The sequence below is a fragment of the Corylus avellana genome, chromosome ca3, assembly GCF_901000735.1.
Source record: "Corylus avellana chromosome ca3, CavTom2PMs-1.0".
NCBI classification, from domain to species: domain Eukaryota; kingdom Viridiplantae; phylum Streptophyta; class Magnoliopsida; order Fagales; family Betulaceae; genus Corylus; species Corylus avellana.
The window spans coordinates 25,111,248-25,132,287 of NC_081543.1; the positions used below are offsets into that span (position 1 = coordinate 25,111,248).

Sequence of the window (21,040 nt, forward strand, 5' to 3'; positions counted from 1 at the left end):
GCAAACATCCCATTTATAGAGGACCTAGACAAATATATTCCTATGTTTGCTCAAGTGACCGTTGGAGACTTCAATGCTATAGATGTGGACCAAGAGAAGATTGCTTACCCTTTGTAATATGAACTTTCCAATATTATCTAGTGTTACCGTAAGGAATTTTCCATAGAAAAAAATTGTACCATTGTATTTCTCCTAAATATATAGAAGAGTCATATGGCTAGAGCAACTCATGTTTTCGAGAAGCTCTTTGTCTTTCTAAACCAATTCTCTTACTTTTCTCATGGTATCAGAGCCCTGAAGCTCTTGACACGTCTAGACAAATGGCTCAATCATCAACATCCTTCACACTCTCTATGCTCAATCTTCATAACCTTATCACAGCTGTCCCACCTAAACTCAACTCCAAAAATTTTCTTGTGCGGCGAATGACCATTTTTCCATTAATCCAAAATCTCAAATTGGTGAATCATCTTACCGATGGTCCACCCAAGGCAACAACTACAGATGAGTCAAATAAAGAAGTACCCAATCCTAAGTATGAAGAATGGCAATCCACAGTTTTGCTGCTATGCAGTTGGATTACAGGAACATTGTCAGAAGAAGCTCTCGAACACGTTGTTGGCCAAAATACCGCACGTGAAATGTGGTGTTGTCTTGAAGAAACCTATCTTCAAGCAACCAAAGAAAGAGAAGTTCAGTTAAAACGCCAATTTCAGATGCCCAAACCAGAGTCGACTTAGGTAATTATCTCACTTCTTTTAAATCTATTTGTGATAATCTTGCAGCCATAAAGAAACCAATTTCTGATGAAGACAAGACTGTGCAACTGTCTCATTGTCTTGGCAAAAAATATGATGTATTCGTCACAACCATGCTGTCTAAACCTCCATTAAACACATTTAGTCAGTTCGTCATAGCTTTACAAGGCTATGACATGAGATATGGTTTTGTGACTAATGAAGAGAAAGAGGGATTTAATCCAAATCCCAATCCCAATTTTGCATTTTTTGGTCAACGAAATGGTGGAAGGGGTTGTGGATCGAATCGAGGTAGAAATCCAGGGTTCTCTTTCAACTCTCGAGGACGTGGATTTCCTCCAGCAAATCAAGCTTCCACTCATTGTGCACGTGGTGTCACTCGTGGAATAAATCAGTCATATGCACCTTTTCCCAACAATAATATTGTTGGTTGTTCTGTACAACAAAAAAATCAGTCATCTCAATCGGATTTTTTACGACCAAATCAACAACAATCTCATTCAACACCTCAATGTCAAATTTATGGACACATTGGACACATCGCGACAAAGTGTTGGTATCGGTATGACTATTCCTATGATACTAATTAAAATCTCTCTCAAGCTTTGGCTGCAACTAGGATATCTGACCCACACGATTCTGATCCAAATTGGTATATCGACACCAAAGCAAATTCTCACATGACCTCCAATCCAGGTAATCTTAATAATCCTCAATCTTACATTGGAAATGATCACGTGATGGTTGGTGATGGTTCATTGTTGCCTATTTCTCATATTGGTACCACTGCACTAAACTCTTCTCATGGAAAATTAGAACTTCAAGATGTGCTTGTTGTGCCTGATATTAAGAAAAATTTAATTTCTGTTAGTAAATTAACTAAAGATCTTTCATGTGCTATTGAATTCATTTCTTCTGGTTTTAAGATCAAGGACAGAATTACGGGGCTAATCCTGGCAACGGGGCATAAGCAAGGTGGCTTATACACACTTCATGAAGGGGGAGCAATTACGGCTTTGGCAGCAATAAAATCTGGACGAGCACCGGAGCCTCTTTGGCACCAGAGGCTTGGCCACCCTCATTCTAAGCTTTTACATAATTTAGCTTCTAAACAAATTATTGATGTTTCTAGTTGGTTAAAATCTCAAACTATATGTAGTAGTTGTCAAATGGGAAAAAGTTGTCGTCTCCCTTTTCCTCTGCATAATAAAATTGAATCTGCTCCTCTCACAAAAATTCACTATGATTTATGGGGACCAGCCCCTATTGCCTCTGTTCAAAATTACAAATATTATGTGCTTTTTGTTGATGATCATACTAGATATACTTGGCTATATCCATTGAAAAAAAAATCTGATTTTTTCAATAGCTTCCTCATTTTTCAACGTATGGTAGAAAATCAATTTGGGTCCAAAATTAAAATTTTTCAGTGTGATGGAGGTGGTGAATTTGAGTTAAAGGATTTTTTGTCTCACTTGGAAACAAATGGTATTATCCGACATATTTCTTGTCCAGGAACACCCGAACAAAATGGCGTTGCCGAACGAAAGCACAGACACATTGTCGAAACTGGACTAACAATGCTTTTTCATGCACAATTACCCAAGCATTTTTGGGTTGATGCCTTCATGACTGCTGTATATCTCATCAATCGACTACCATCCTCAGTTCTCCAAATGGAGACACCATTTTTTAAATTACATGGCATTCATCCTGACTATAACTCTTTGAAGGTTTTTGGATGTAGGTGTTTTCCTTATTTACGTGACTATGCCAAGAACAAGTTCACTCCAAAATCCTACCCTTGTGTGTTTCTTGGATATAGTCCTATGCACAAAGGCTATAGATGCCTTCATCCACCCTCGAAGAGAGTCTATTTGTCTTACCATGTTATTTTTGACAAAAAAATATTTCCTTACATTGACCAAAAATTGTTGTTTTCTCCTGCACAACAAAATAGTATTTTTTCTACATTTTCAGAACTTGTAGATGGATTTTTCCTGTCTTCATCTTCTGGGCTCTCAAATGTCACCCCTGGGCAATCACGTGGTGACCCCACACCACAAATGGATGTTGTCTCATCACCAAAACTTGGGGGCTCATCTTTTATTTTTCAACAACCCATGGACTTAGGGGTGTCAAACCGATTCGGTATCCCGATTTTTGGCCAAAACCGAACTTGAATCGGGACCCCCGGTAAACGGGGTCCCGATTCCCAGCCGGTTCCGGTTTTACCAGGTCCGGTAATCGGTTTTTTAAGAAAATTAGTTTTTGGGGCTTATTTTAGGTATTGGGCCTAAAATAATCCCTTTTTTTTTTTTTTTTTTTCATAAGTTAGCTCTTTTTTTAAAAAAAAAAAATCTATTAATCTTTTTGTCTAAATTAAAGAGGCTTTATTGTGATTGTTCCAAATAATTTAAAAATAAACCGAAAAAAGCCCAAAAATCCTAACAAATCAATGTTTTTGCCTATATGGGCCTTAGAAATAAAAATTCAATTTTTTAAAATACCCTAAAAATCATTTTAAATTAGGTACATAAAGAAAACATTAAAACAATAAAAAGTAAAAATAAGTATGTAAACAAACCAACATGCACAAGAAATAAATACCCCCTTACTACAACAATTCAAAACCCAAAAAAAATCAAAAATAAAACAAGTATTTAAATAATCTACCAACCAAAAGAAATACACTCAGAATAAAAATAGTCCACAAACATATTACAAAGACAATATTACGCAAGCTTCAAAAATCATCAAATCATCCATCATGTCACACGAGTTTTAGAAATCTTCTAGCTAGAATGGTTAATATTAAAATCATGGCATTTTAATATCATAATATATAAAATGTCAAACTATGAAAACATAGTAAATGATAAAAAGTAATGAATTTATAATCATTTAGTTACCAGGCACATCATAGCTTTCCATTCCCATAAACTTCTGTAGCTCCTCAATGTTATTTGGGCAGCTCTTTAACCAGTCTTGTGTGCAAATCAAGGCCTCAACTGTAAGAGCACTCCCAGTAGACTCCCTATAAGGGGGTCTGTTCCCTAAATTTAGGGAAAATGTCAAAAAAAATCGCAAAAAACCACTCACAGCAGACTCCCCATATGCTTCCTTAAACCATCAGCCGCTACAGTGGAACCCAATGTTTTGGGCTCCACTGTAGCAACCCGAATGAATATTATATTGATAAAACTGATGCGCTCTCTCTCCTCTCTTCTCTCTTCGTCTTCCTCTTCTTTCCCCCGGCATTTTCTGTTCTTCTTCTCCGTTCAAGCAAACGCAGAAAGAGAAGAGAGGCCTTCCCTGACCCACTTTGCAAGCTTAATCTCAAAAGAGACCTCTGATTTTGTCAACTCATTTCCAATGGCCAGCAACAATATCAAAGAAGGTGGAGGGTTTCTTGAGGTTTCAGAGGAGAAGAGAGGGAATGAACATGGTGAATCAGAGGAGAAACTGCAAATCGCAAATCAGAGACTGAAACCAAAACATCAAATCTTACTGCTTCAACTTCGGTTTGAGAGACGATCTGAATCCCGTCCTTGTTCACGATTAGATTTTCATCTATAAACGTACGCTCTGAGTCCTCAAACTTGACGCAAATCAGAGAAGAAATCGCAGATCGGAGAAGAAATCGTAGACACAAATCGGAAAAGAAATAGAAGACACAAACTTGAACCATTTGAGAAGAAAAGGGCGAAATCACAGGGAAGAAGAAATGGCTACTGTCGGAAGAAAGAAGAAGAAAATATGAGGGAGAGAGAGAAAGTATAAATTAAAGGAATAAAATATAAAAAAGGTAAAATAAAAAAATAATATTTTAATGATATAGGGAAGCATGTGAGGAAGCTATTGGGGTGTATATTGACATAGGGAAGTAAAAAATAGTTTGGATCCTTAAATTTAGGGAAAATGATCGGGTAGTTGCTGGGAATGCTCTAAGTGGAGATAATGAACTCCTAAATGAATCTAATATACGTCATCTATTGCTGAAGGCAGACTCAGATGCAACAGTGGAAATAGGAATAGCTAATACATCACGGGCTACCTCGGCGAGAATAGGATATTTGGATGCATTAACTTTCCACCAAAGTAAGATATTAAAATCTTGAGTTGCTGCTTCACATCGATCAGACAAATATCGTTCCACCTCCGACTTATACTCCGATTCAGTCTCTTCTTGGTGTTGGGAGAACACCTTTAAATATTTCACATCTTGATCCTCCAAGTCTTCATCATCAACATTTGAAAAAGTAGGAGTTGAACTTTGTATACCTACATCAGAGTTAGATAACCCATCCTCCCCATGAAACAAATTGTATTGATCCCACAAACGGTTCAAGAGGGCGTCCACACTCTCCTCGATAAATTTCGCCCAATCAGCTTCATTGCATCTTCTCAACCAAAATACTAACCCCTTCATCTTGTAACGTGGGCCAAGAACAAATGCCACATACAACAATAAGTTAATCCTCTCCACCGTCTCCCAATACTTATCATACTTTGTTTTCATATCAAAACTCATTGAACTAAGGATAGGATTATCACTACAAATACTATCATTCAAAGTATTTTGAATAATACAAAGTTGAATGAAATATGAGTTGGAGGTGACATTTTTTGAACTAGAGAACTTCAATGTGGCATCATAAAAAGATTTCAAAAACCTCACAAATAGCCTAGCAGTTTCCCACTCAATTGAGCTAGGAGCAACAAAATGCTTACCCTCATCCTCCTCAAGTAGGGCAAAAACTTTTTCATATTTCTCAACGGAGCTCAACATTAAGTACGTAGAATTCCATCTTGTTTGAACATCTAGACATACCATCTTCGTACATGTAATCTTTTCTAGCTCTATACATGATTTAAACTTTGCCATTCTCGCCGGTGAGGACCTTACAAATTTCACTACATTCCTTATAGTAGAAACACAAGCACCCAATCCTTTCAACCCTTCAGTTACAACAAGATTTAAAATATGAGCGGCACACTGCACATGAAGAAACTTACATCCCAAAATAGAATAATGCTTGTTCTTCAACCTCTTTATCATAAACTTGAGCATCGCATCATTGTTTGTAGCATTATCAACAGTAATTGAGAACAAAATATTAATCCCCCACTCCATCATTGTACTCTCCACAATTTTCCAAGATCATCACCTATATGACTAGAAATCATGCCAAATTTGATTATTTTCTTATGCATTATCCAATCATAATCTATGAAGGTAGTGGTAACAACCATGCAGTTCAAATTTTGAAGAGATGTCCATGTATCAGTAATTACGCAAACCCTTTTACTGCTCAAAACATTTTTCAACTTAAGTTTTTCTTCTTCATATAGTTTCATGCAATCTTTTTGGAGAGTATTGTGACTTGGTACAATGAACCTTGGTTCAATTCCATTCATCAATTCTCTAAACCCATCACTCTCCACATGCCTAAAAGGCAACTCCTCTTTGATGAAATGCCGCACAAACAAATTTCTTAAATAAATCGGATCATACTTCACAAATCCTACTCCTTGATTGCCTTCTATTGTATTCTTAAGTGGCATTTGCAACAAAGTTTGACCTTTGGGTATATTTGATTTTCTAAGTGGAGAGGTCGGACATCTAGTGGTAAGGTGACTCATCATGCCTGAAGTACCATTTTTCCAGTGACACCCTAACACCTTATTGCAATAATTGCACATTGCCTTAGGGTTGTTCTTATCAACTGGTTCTATTTTTTTGAAGTGATCCCATACAACAGACTGATTCACCAATGGTTTCTGGATAGGTTCGTTTGTGATTGCAAGGTATTTGTAGATGAAGTTGGATTGGTTCCAGAATTGTCACATTCCAATTGCATACTAGGACTATTTGTCTCCTCCATCTATTAAAAGTGTTTAGATGTTATACACTAAAGTGAACAATATATATAAATATTACAACAATAAATATAAACTACCAACAATAAATACTACAATCAACCCAATAAACCCAACATCAGAATTCCATCAAATATTGTTTAGATAAACTACCAACAATAAATATATATGTATATAAATAATATATTTCTTTGTTTCCCATTTTTCCTACTCTCCAAACAGACTGTCTAAAAATTTCAACTTAGCAAAATAATCGGCCAAAACTGCTCATCGTCCCACTCCCACCAAATCCGAAATTGCAGCACCCCAAATTAAACAAGCCCATCACAAATTTAATGAACATGCATGTAATGATGTAAATGAAGTAATGAACACTAAAATTAAAAAGTAGAGTAGATTAAATCGTATCCACTAAAACCAAGAAAAACAAAAAAATTTCCATAGATCAACAGAGAAAATATCAAAGAAACCCATAAATAAAAAGTCCAGACCTGGCTGCTAGTGCTCATTGCTCGACTGACGCCTGACGGAGAGAGAGATGGAGATGAAGCGAGAAAGGGAGGTGAAGCGAGAAACGGAGAAAGACTGAAAGAGAGAGGCTAAATGGGTGTGAGTTGTGGGAAATGTTTGAAATGCAGAGGGGGAAACAAGAAATGGAGAAGTGAAATGAAGAAGAGGACTTAGGACTAGAGGAGAAAAATGAAAATGGAGAAGAGGAGGGCTAGCAGCATGATTAGAGAAAAGAAGATGAAGGCCGAAGGGGACTTAGGGGAGTCTGGGGAGAGGAGAACTGGATAAGTGAGAACTAGAGACCTAATTACAAAAAAAAAAGCATAAAAGAATTATATATATATATATATATAATAATATATAAATATTATTTAATAAAATAAGACCCGGTTTTTGGATTTTTCAAACCAGAACCGGAATCGGGTCCCCGGTTTCCCGATTTCGGTTCCGGTTTCCCGGTAATTTTTGACACCCCTACATGGACTCCACAATTACTCATGTTTGCGACAACCAGAATGCTCCACTGAATGATAACACCCACGACATCCAAGCTGCCTCTAGAGAACCAGAAGATATCCAAGTTGCTTCCAAAGAACCAGACGTCATCCAAGATGCCTCCAGTGAACCAGACATCATCAACTCATCAGCTAGAGTCTTAGATCCTTGTAGCAGTCATCCGAATGAAAACAGCCAAAATGCTCCAACCGTTGCAAACAACCAAGATGAATCTTCTCCAGCTGTCAACACAGATGAAAGCATCGATGCTCAAACAGTCCCCTCACCTAAAAATTCTCAGCTTACGGACAATTCATCATACAATACTCAAGTGCTCCCTTCATCAATCTCTGTTCACCCAGGCGAATTATATATTGATTTGCCTCAAATTCCTATGGAATCATGAACTAGAGGCTCGTCATCTCTCAATATCCATTTGATGATCACTCGACATAAAGCTCGTACACACCATGGCTTAGTCAGTTCACGCTCACCATCTCCCTTGGAACCTTGTGATGTCTCTTCAGCTCTACAAAGTCCTAAATGGCTCCAAGCTATGCGAGATAAGCTAATTGCTCTTCATCACAAACACACCTGGGATCTTGTTCCTCGTCACGATTCTATGAATATCGTGGGCTCCAAATGGGTCTTCAAAACTAAACTCAAATCTGATTGCTCTCTTGAGCGTTTTAAAGCCAGGTTGGTTGCCAAAGGTTACAGTCAATTGGAAGGTATAGATTCCACTGAAACCTTTAGTCCTGTTATTAAACTAACTACTATACGGCTTGTCCTTTCCCTAGCTGTTACTCATGGTTGGCCCATTCGGCAATTGGACGTTAAAAATGCCTTCTTGCATGGACATCTTAAAGAGGTTGTCTACATGGAACAACCTCCTGGATTTTCTAATCCTACTTTTCCCTCTCATGTATGTCGCCTTTGGAAGGCTATTTATGGACTCAAACAAGCACCTCGTGCATGGTTTGATCGTTTTAGCTCTTTTCTCTTACACCTTGGTTTCACATGTAGTAGAGCTGATTCATCATTATTTATTTTTCGAACTCATTCTACTCTCATTCTCCTTTTGGTTTATGTTGATGATATAATTGTTACTAGTAATCAATCTTCTCTTTTGACTAACCTCATTTCTCAGTTAAGCACATAATTTTGCATGAAAGACTTAGGACCTCTACATTTTTTCTTGGGTATTGAAGTTATTCCCTTTTCTGGTGGCCTATTCCTCTCCCAACAAAAGTATGCTCATGATATTCTTTCCAAGGCATCCATGTCTTGTTGCAACCCTATTGGCACTCCTCTTGCTCAAAAGCTTAAGCTGCACAGTAAGGATGACTCTCTTGTTAATGCCACATATTTTCGTAGTTTTGTTGGTGCTCTACAATATCTCACATTGACTTGGCCTAATCTCACATATGCTGTTAATCTTGTTTGTCAATTTATGCATTTACCTAGATTGTCTCATCTTCAAGGTGTCAAATGCATCTTGCGTTATCTCCAAGGTACGTTGCATTATGGAATAAGACTACTATCCCGCTCATCCCTTAATCTCTATGGTTTTTCTGATGTTGATTGGGTTGGGTGCCCTAACACGCGACGATCTACAACTGGCTATTCTATTTATTTGAGCTCAAACTGTATCTCTTGGACTTCCAAGAAGCAGCCCACAGTTTCTCAGTCAAGTGCTGAAGCTAAATACTGAGCCATGGCCTCCACTGTAGCTAAAATCACTTGGATTACTTATTTGCTCCGTGATATCGGTCTTACACTACAGCTTCCTCCTACATTATTTTGTGACAGTATTAGTGCCCTTCATATGACAATGAATCAAGTTTTTCATGCTCGCACCAAACATATTGAGCTTGATATTCACTATGTTCACGAAAAAGTTGCTGCTGGTGCTCTTATTACCCGATATGTCCCCTCTGCTTTATAGGTGGCTGATGTTCTCACAAAGACACTCCCTAAGGACCACTTTCATACTCTTCAAATGAAGCTTGAAGTTTTGCCTCTGCCGCCCTCCAGTTTGATGGGGCGTGATAAAGCAAAAGTATCAAAAGAATCCATTACAGATTGAGCTTCACCAAGAATTATGGAGAAAAGATTAATTGGTTTAGGAAGTGTGGAACTAGCCATTGCAAATATTCCATACCTAGTGGACTTAGACAAGATATTCCTATAATATTTCAAATGTATCGTTGAAGACTTCAACTCAAGGGGATGTGTTTAGAAAGGGTGGACCCAGCTGTTGTAAACATCCCATATATAGAGGACCTAGACAAAGATATTCCTATGTTTGCTCAAGTGACCGTTGGAGACTTCAATGCTACAGACATGGACCAAGAAAAGATTGCTTAACCTTTGTAATATGAACTTTCCAATATTATCTAGTGTTACCGTTAGGATTTTTCCATAGAAAAAATTGAACTGTTGTATTTCTCCTAAATATATAGAAGAGTCATATGGCTAGAGCAACTCATGTTTTTGTGAAGCTCTTTGTCTTTCTAAACCAATTCTCTTATTTTTCACAAATATATGTTTTTTTTTTTTTTTCTTTTTCTTTTTACCACTTCTATTCATTATTCATATATTTTATGCAGATAAATAAATATTATTTTGTAAACACACGATATCCTCACATGAAGGAATACACGAGGCCATACAAAGAGGAGATGCATTATCTTCTAGACTTTCCTTGCGGAAGCCAACCGAGGGGCGTACATGAAATTTTTAATCATATACACATTCATCACTTAGATACACCATTGAAAGAACATTTAGAGTTTGGAAAGTAAGTGAAAGATATTATATAACATGCCGAATTTTTCTTATGATAAACAAGTAAAAATCGTAGTGGTGTCTATGGAAGCGTAACACCAAGATAGCAAGAGTAACACGGAAGTAGGCATCAAAAAAAGAAGGGAAAAATATATGTTACCCTTCGAAGTTGTACTCTTTTTTTTTTTTATTATTATTATTATTTTGTCTCCAATGTCTAAAAATTGGTAATTTACCCCACCAAGTTTATGCAATTGTCAATGTAGCCATTTCATTAACAAAATCCGTTTTCTCTGACGGAAGAAGGCCCTCGTGCCCTACACGTGGGTTTTTAGGGGCAAATGTCTCCAAATTATCATCAACTTAACCTGCGATTTTTCCCAAAATCCCCAAAAAAATTCTCCTAAAAAATAATTATAAACTAATTAATTCGCTGAACATTGTGACTTTTTCAATCATGACCACAAGATCATAGAGGCACAATTGCAAAGTATGCCGGCAAAAAAAAAGTTCCATAGCTGCATTCCAAAAGAAAAAAGTGATCAGATCTCACTTTCAGAATCAGCAAACTGAAATTTGCTTATTATTTTGATTCATATATGTCATCACACAAAAAGCCTCAAGAAAGGCTTATCACCCAGTTTAACCCCTGCAACAAAACCCCAATTGACAATCACTAACAATACAAATACGTGTGCATGGTCTATCGATATAATAGTTGCATTCAAAAAGAAAAAGTGATCAGATCTCAATACTGAAAACTGAAATTTGCTTTTTATTTTGATTCATAAACTTCATCACACAAAACGCCTCAAGAAACTACAGAACCCCAATTGACAATACTAACAATACAATAACGTGCATGAAAATTAACAGCAACATTTAAGCAAATCACTCACAATATAAAGATGGAAACAGCAATAATGTTTAGACAACCCTAAAAAAAATTCTTTTTTGTCACAAAAAATGCATGAAAATTAAGCCTGCAACACTTTCCAAATTTAATAGCCAGCCAGCTGTCAGCATCAACAAAATTTGACGCATTTATCATTGGGAGTGTCACAGAGAATTGCATGGCAACCATAAAGTATAATGGCACTGAACCCTAAAAGCAACCCCATGGCTGCAAAACAAAGAACCCGGCGTGTCCTCTGTTTAAAAGGGTCAGGCCTCGGTCTATTCTCGTCGCCTTCTTGTTGATTTTGAGAGCTTTGGAGCTGCACATCACTTACTTGACCTCCGCCGTCTTCTGTTGTCCTACGCCGTCGCATTATCATTTGAACGTCTTCATAGTTTTGGTCTAATTCTTCGCTGCATGTCAAGAAATAGCGGACGGTGCCGTAAACAGAAACCAAGTTGAGCAGGGCGGCAATGATGGACAGGCAAAAGGGAATCCACCAGTGATGACATTTTATTGGTGAGGCCGATGATATTGATGAGAGGATGACTCCTTGGAACACAAAATATAAGTTGATGAGCTGAATAGCTTTTGTTTCTAAACTCTGGATTTGCTTTTCTTGCTTTTTGTTGATATCATCTAGTTTTTCTTTGTCACTTTGGACATGAGGAGGGATTTCACCTTGGACTTGATCCGCCATTAACACAAACTTGAAAGGGTATACTCTATAGAGAGTAAGGTAGCTATGGGGGAATTTTTATAGCCGAATTAAGTTATGATTGTTTGATGAATTCAGACAGAAAGATGTCTACAAACTCCAGGTAAGTACCAAGAAGTGACCAATGAGTTTCACCATCTTTCGCTAAGAAAGAATAATTTAAATGAATCCAAATGCATGCATGGTCAATAATTTCTATTTGTTTTTTCAAAATTAGTAGAAATATCCCTGGAAACATAAGAATTCACATTACATATATGTCAAATTCAGCCATATTCTTCTTCCCATCGCGGGGGACAAAGTCCAAGGCGAGTGACAAGTCTTTAATTAATGCATGTTTTTTAATTTAAATATAGTGTTCAATGTTGTTGGACAAGGTAGTTGGGATTATTCAAATTTTATGTCGCTCGCACGACTTTGATGAGATGGCGAAGTTTTTAATTTTAATGATAGAAATGCATTCAAATGAAATATTGTAAGTTATATATATATATATATATATATATATATATATACGTAGTGTGTGTGTGTGTGTGTGTGTGTGTGTGTGTGTGTGGAATTATGGGGACTGAGTCCAAGGATTGAGACAGTCTTGGATACTTATGGGACTGGGAAATCTTTAATGCGCGCATGCCAGTTTAATCATGTGCTACTGTTCAATGTTGTTGGACATATATGCCAGCGAGGAAGTTGGGATTATTCAAATTTTCTGTTGCTCGACTTTGAAATTATTTGGAAATGCTTTCATATGAAATATTGTAGGTATATATATACATACGTGCTATATATATATATATATATATATATATATATATATATATGAATTGTGGGGACTGACACCAAGGATTGGGACAGTCTTGGATACTTATGGGACTGCGAAGTTTTTAATGCATGCCAGTTTAATAATGTACTAGTACTGTTCAACGTTTTTGGACATATATATGCCAGTTAGGAAGTTGGGATTATTCAAATTTTCTGTTGCTAAACTTTGAGATTATTTGGAAATGCTTTCATATGAAATATTGTAGGTATATATATATACACGTGCTTTTATATATATATATTAACTTAAGCTTTTGAAATAAGTGGTAATTTAACAATATATATACATATATTGTTACATTACCACTTATTTCAAAAGCTTAAGTTAATAGGAAGAAGTAAATTTAATCACTTAATCATTACGTTAACACCTCACGTATGGGCTCAAACTGATCACTTTTAATAGGTTCGATCCCAAAACATTTGGCTTTGATGCCATGTTAAATTACTATATATATATATATATATATATGCCGCATAGGAGGCCAGGGGCCTAGAGGGTAGGAATAGGGCTGTAAACGAGCTGAGCTCGGGCGAGTTATGGATGTCCAGGACCGGCTCACATGTACTGTGCAGACGAGCAGAGCTCGGCTCGGGCTCGTGACAAGCCCTAAATGGTGGGCTCGGCCCGACTCGCTAAAATTAAAATCATGTGCGAGCTCAAACTTGAGCTCGTCGCAACCCGAGCCTAGTGTCTTATCGGGCGCTCGGCTCGCTCGGCTCATTTAAATATTAAAAAAGAAACGAAAAATGAAAAAAAAAATCGTGAAATTAAATTCTTAAAAATTCAATTCCAATTTTCAAAACTGAGTTTCACAGTTGGAATTTAGAAATAAAAACAATAAAAATCAAACAACAACTAACCAAATGCCATTAGCCCCATATTCATTACAAAACGGTCAAAAAGTAAAACCAAACAAATTTACAATTACAATTTCTTTTATCATTCACTTAACCCTTCTAAACAATTACAATTTACAAATAAAATCTTATAAATTCGGATCCGGCTTATATGTTGTTATTAAAATAACAGCATGTATGCTGTAGTTGAATCAACGATCAAAATTGAATTTTAAAGTTGACTTACTTTTAAAAGCATTTAATAGGAGAGAGAAAATGAAAAGAAATTTTTGAGAAATTCAATCTTGACCGTTGATTCAACTACAACATACATGCTATTATTAAAATAACTGCATGTAATCCAAATCCTATAAATTCAAGGCTAAGCCTTCAATTTATGTACTGAAAAAATCCAAGGCATTTCCATTGATGGTATTGGTACATTACAACCACTATAGTCTACACCAGTTACAAATTACAAATTACAAATTACAAATTACAAATTACAAATTATAAATTACAAATCAAATGTCAAGCAACTAAATTAGATGGAGCCAAATTTACAGAGCTTATCAGACTAATAAATCTGTTCTGGTGATGAGACCAATCCTAAGTAGGCTAAGCACTCACATTAAAAAAAAAAGAAAAAAAAAGACCCAGAATGTATAGTATTTTGGATGAAAAAGATAAATCCAATAAATAATCAACCATTAAATATGTAAAAGATCACTCCATCAATATTACCTTGAAATTATAGCAGAAGCAATGTGAGGTACCACAATCGCATTCTTCATGCCAACAAGCCCATGTTTTCATATAGGGCTCATCCTAATACAACAACAATGATAGATGGAATTATATATGACTTGATTCACTTGAAGATAACTTTTGAACCTAATTTCAAGAGGCAAAAGGTGTGGAGGTTACCTCAAAAAAGAAAATGTTCGTTTAGATCTGACTTCTTTATTATTGCGAGTCTTTCGTTGTTGACCAGTTGATAATTAAGTGGTTTTCTCCAAGACTGGATGAAGACTTATCTACAGAGAACGCCAAACACATAAGATTTTACTGAAACCTAAAATCCAACTTCAGATAATGAAAGCTCATTAAATTCTAAGCATTGATTCCTACCACATCTGTCTCTCGGAGAACCTCTTCCATGGACGCAGCTCTTTTCCATGTCACTGGTTTTTCACCTTTGGGCATTGGCTTTTAGGAACTCAGCATAAGCTACAATTCAGAAACATATAATATAATCATGAGCCTAAAGGAATATAGAGCTTATTGACATCAATGGTTGACTAAGACAGGCTTGTAACAAACTTTTATAGGTGTGTGGGCTGGTAAAGATCATAGTAAATTAGGTTCATCTTGAGCTATTCAATCTGTTATGGTAGAACAAATATACTCCCATCAGCATAGCAAAATACATTCTAATTCAAAGTTAATTAGTCACAGTCACAATCAACTCAAAAATTGTATAGATCAGCAGGGAAGAAAACTTGACAACATCAAAATGAAAACCTTCCAAAAGTAAGAAGTAAAAAGACTTGAAGGATTGGGGAAATTTTTAATTAGTATGATTTCCAAAGCATAAATCATTTAATACTTGTCCTAATGTTGTGTTATACAACAGATTGCAAAAAGACAGGTATCTATGATACCTTGGCTTTTTTATGTTAACAGCACACCAATATATGATAAACTTTCTCCACTATAAATGCTACAAAAACCCACGACTCAAAGTAATCATTTCTAACAATCAAGTATGATAACTTCTGATGGATGATTGCTGGACTAATCAACTTAGCCATTAGGCATCCAACATATTCAACTCGGTGAGGCAAATTGACATAAGGATTTAACAAATTCAATTTGAAACTTTAGAAAATAAGGAATTACCATCATTCTGGCATAAAGTAGATCCAATACGACCACCACCAATGACTCCAACTGTCTGTCCTTTAAGCAACTTTCCTACATACCTAGCGGAAAATCATATTGTCCATCAAAATTCCCTAACCAAATACATAGTGGCAGCAATGCATTTATATTACAAATTGAAAATAGTTTTAAAACTTATTTAACAATTTGTCTGATAGTAACAAAAGTAAAGAGTTATAGTATCATTGATAAGGTAATCTCCTCAATGTCATCCACCTAAGGTAAAAAAAAAAATAGAATTAGAAAAATATGGGCAGTACCTTGTAACTTCAAATGAAAATAACAATTTCCACAAAACATAATTAATACTTACATCACTATTATTTTTTAGCCCATGTAATGCCCTGAGCCAATCTACCCCACATGCTAACATTTGCACAGTTTTTGGAGATAATGAAGCTCTGTAAGGATTAATTATCCTTCCACAGCACTAAATATGGACTCTGAACTCACAGTGGTAATTGGAGTTGACAATACATCCTTGGTCAAAATAGACAGAATGCGATACTTAAGTGCATTTGCTTTCCACCAACCTAATGCATTAAACTTCACACCCTTTTCACAAATGAGTACATTTTCCTCCAAATATACTTGCAATTCTCTTTTAATAGGCTGCTGCAATGTTTCAGCGCTTCGGACAAATGAGTCATACAAATCCACACCACTTTGGACACACTACAAAAAACATGCAGTTTATTGACGTGGCAAACAGTAACTTATATTTGCCACGTCAATAAATTTTGACGTGTCAAAGTAGACACGTCAAAAAAAACATTTTTAACGTGTTAGATTTTGACACGTCAAAAACTTTTTGAAAATTTACAATTAATTATAATTAGGTATATATGTATTTAAAAAAAAAAATGTAGTGATTTAATTTATCATATTAGTATAAATTAATTGGTATATATGTATACATATATATCACATGTATGCCAATTAATATATATATATATATCATATGTATACCAATTACACTAAACATAATCATACTATATATTAATGTATGCCAGGAAATTATCATGCATATATATGATATTAATTATCATATGCATGCATAATCATACTATTGTATACCAATTAATTAATATAATCAACCATTTCATTAATATTAATTTGAATATGATATTAATTATCATGCATAAATCAGTCTAGTAATATTAATATCTAGAATATTAAATTACTTACTCTCTAATTAGTTTTAAGTATATTGTATGGATAATGCATGTGTTATATAAGATGAAAAAATGATCATATAATAGAATAAATAAATTATATATATTAAAATTTAAAACTTTAAAAATTTAAGTTGGTATTGTTTGATGTGTCACATGTCATTATTAGACAGGCCAAAAATTTTAATTAACTATAATTAAAATTAATTAGGTTGTAAAAAATTAAGATTTGAATTGGCATGAAAAATTAATTTTATCATATTAGTATAAATTAATTGGTATATACATATATATCACATGCATGCCAATTAGCTAGTATTATAATCATATACTATTGTACAATTAATATTATTACATGCATATGAATCAAACATTTCATTCATATATGATATGAAATTATCATGCATAAATCATTCTAGCTAGTAATATTAATTAATTAATTAAACAAATGAATTTTATTATCTGTACATCTAGAATATTAATTTGTTTATTCTCTAATTAGTTTTAAGTATATTGTATGGATAATGTGTTATATAAGAGAAAAAAATGATATAATAAATGATATAAATTAAGTAAATAAATGATATAAATTAAAATTGGTGATAATTATTAAAAAATGAAAAAATACTCTTGACGTGTCACATGTAGACACATCAAGAAGTTTTGATGTGCCACATGGCACGTCAAAAAGTCTCCTCGGGATGGCGCGTACAGTTGCCTTCCCTTACGACTTGCTTTTCCTTTTTTTTTTCTTTCTTTCTTCTTCCTTCTTCCTTCTTCCTTCTTCCCTCCTTCTTCCCTCTCTTTCATTCTCTCCCCCGCGCAACTCAAACTGCAGACCCAAATCATCCGCCATTTTTTTTTCTCGATCAGCCCTCTGCAACATTTCTCTCACCCGCATCCTCTCTCTCAGCCCGCCCGTTCTCCAGGCCTCTTTTTCACGTTGTCTCTCTCTCTCTCCCTTGGTGGTTCTCTCTCTCACCGGCGCTGCTCCCTCCGGCGACCACACGTTCTCCAATCGACTCTAAAAATCAGGTATATATATACCTGATTTAATATATATATATTGTTGATGTAGTTATATTAGCAAATTATTTTTACATGTTAGCTAATTAATATATTTGCTTAAGATATATGTTATGTATTACTTGTTTGACATATATGTTTTGTATATGGTGAGAATATTGTTTAATGTATTTGCATGCATGCATGCAAAATTACGTACCCTCATAGTTTGAAATTAGTTTTTTTTGTACAGGATTTTGCATTTACATTTAGACCCATATTTTGTGTAGGTTTTGCTTTTGCACATTATCGTAACAAAAAAAATAAAAAATAAAAATACACAAATAAGAAATGTATATCTATTTTGGTTGTTAATTTATGATTAGATTTTGTAAAGTATGTAAATGCTAAGATCGAAAAAAAGAAAGTAAGAAACAACTAACATAGGTTGCTTGATTTGTTTTATGTACACTTCCCATACAAATGCATAATGTTATAATAAGCGGATAAAAGAAAACCAACATTTAGCCTAGCTAGGTATATCTAATTTATTTAGGGTCCCCCTATATAACAAAATAATTAATTTAGGTCTTACAACTTTAGATTATGTAGATGTCATAAAAAACGAAAACAAAAAATTTGCAGCAAATAAGATAGCCACATATATTTTATCTAGGTTCCCCATGTGGCATGTCAAATGTTTTTAAATTTGGACCTTAATTTTGTTTAGGTTTTGCAAATTTTGATTATGTAGATGTTATAATTAATACTTAATGTGTGTGTTTATTTGTTAAAAATATACAAAAATTTGAAACGATGTACTTAAAGAAATACACAAAAAAAAAAAAAAAAAAAAAATCTAACTAACTAACTTAGATTTATTTTATTCAGTTAGGGTTACAGTAACTAAAGCTATGGACAAGAGTTGGATGACAAAGTCTAGGGGTACGAGGGAATACAAAGACGGGTGTAGATCATTCGTGGAGTTTGCAGTTAGGAACTGTACAGTCCCTGATGGAAAAATTCACTGCCTCTGTAAGGTGTGCCATAATAAGCAGTGCCACCCGCCAGATTTGGTATTTGACCACTTGACAGGGGGTAAGGGAATAATGATTGCATACAGAACTTGATATTATCACGGGGAGAGGCCTGTTCGGTCTCCTGTTGTAGTGTCTACTTCGACTACAACGATCATAGATCAGGGTATAGGCACAGCACAAGGTGAAACCATGCAGTCAATGTTGCATGATATATTCGGCATGCACGGTGTCGTGGAAGACAATTGTGAGCTTGAAGTGGCGGTGCAGGGGAATGAAGAAACTATGAATGAAGCAACTGACAATGGTGACATACTAAAGTACAATAACTTGCTTAAGAAGGCAGAGAAGCCACTTCATGATGGGACCAAACATAGCAAGCTTAGTGCTACTGTACATCTGTATAATTTGAAGTGTGTTGGCGGACTTAGTAACGCAATATTTTCATCTTTTCTTGAGTTCATCAATCAGTTGCTGCCTCCTAGTGATGAAGCTTTGCCAGTTAATACATATGAGGCAAAAAATTTTCTAAGGGACATGGGCCTCGGGTATGAGAAGATCCCGGCGTGTCCTAATAATTGTATGTTATTCTGGAAGAACAATCAGGATTTGGATACATGTACTGTTTGTGGAGTACCTAAGTGGAAGGATGAAATTCAGTTGGATAAGGATGAGCAACCCATATCATCAAGTAAGAAACGTCAGGTCAAGGTGTTGCGGTGGTTTCCACTTATACCACGGCTACAGAGATTGTTTATGTCAGAGCATACTGCTCCTTATATGAGGTGGCATGCAGAAGGCCGGACTAAGGACGGTGTATTGAGGCATCCGGCCGATGGTGAAGCATGGAGGGCATTCGATAATTTGCATCCAGACTTTTCAGCGGATAGCAGGAACGTCAAGCTTGGACTAACCTCTGATGGATTTAATCCATTCGGGAACATGAGCACATCCCACAGCACTTGGCCTGTAATGCTTGTACCGTACAACTTGCCTCGTTGGACATGCATGAAACAAACATCATTTATACTATCCCTGATAATCCCGAGCCCAAAGTCACTTGGAATGGATCTAGATGTCTACCTACAACCCTTAATTGAGGAGTTACAGGGACTATGGACTGTAGGTGTACGCACATTTGACGTGTCCCAAAAAAAGAACTTTGTGCTGCGGACGCAGTTGATGTGGATAATTAATGACTTCCTGGCATACGCAGATTTGTCTGAGTGGCCTAACAGGGGTGAGAAGGCATATCCCTGCTGTATGTACTCGACGAGGTCCACGCGGTTAAAACATGGCAGGAAATTTTGTTATATGGGGCACAAGCGATACTTGCCCATTGATCATCCGTGGAGGAGGAATAAAATAACATTTGACGGGAAACAAGAATTTGAATGTGCCCTAGATGTGCCAAGTGGAGATGACATTCTTAGACAATTACAAGATATGGCATATGGAGATGAGAATGCCGGTAAGGCAAGAAGGGATAATAAGAAAAAAGACAAGAAACAGAAGAAGAGTGGGCCAACAGAAAGAGAAGGCGAGACTGCTAAAGTATTGTGGAAGAAGAAAAGTGTTTTTTTTAGGTTGCCGCATTGGAAAGATAATCTATTGCGGCACAACCTTGATGTCATGCACATTGAGAAAAATGTGATGGACAACATTCTTGGCACAATACTAGACATTCCAAGGAAAACGAAGGACAACATCCAAGCCCGCAAAGACTTGCAAGAAATGGGGTTGAGACATGCACTTCATCCGTACACGGATGAGGATGGTCAAACGTATATGCCCGCAGCTTGTCACACGATGTCTAAGGACGAAAAAACACATTTTTTTAAAATACTTCGGAATGTAAGGGTGCCGGACGGATATGCCTCGAATATTTTTCGATGTGTACAACTTAGTGATCATACGATATTCGGTTTGAAGAGCCATGATAGTCACGTAATTATGCAACAACTTCTCCCTATTGCATTGCGTGGATCATTGCCAGGAAACGTAGTTAGACCACTTGTCGGGATGTCTGCATTCTTCAGGGGCCTATGTTCAACATCATTGACACGAGATGATATGGACCGACTAGAGGGTGACATTTATATTACTTTGTGCCAGATGGAAAGGGTCTTCCCCCCAAGTTTTTTTACTGTGATGGTTCACTTGGT

At 35.9% G+C, this 21,040-nt stretch overlaps 1 protein-coding gene across 1 annotated transcript; it reads right to left on the minus strand.

Annotated features, from left to right (window-relative positions):
- Window positions 1-4,746: 4,746 nt before the first annotated feature.
- On the minus strand, window positions 4,747-5,895 carry LOC132174311 (zinc finger BED domain-containing protein RICESLEEPER 1-like). The gene has a single exon (XM_059585986.1). The coding sequence runs from the start codon at window positions 5,893-5,895 to the stop codon at window positions 4,747-4,749; it is 1,149 nt and encodes a 382-aa protein (XP_059441969.1).
- Between the last annotated feature and the right edge of the window lie 15,145 nt (window positions 5,896-21,040).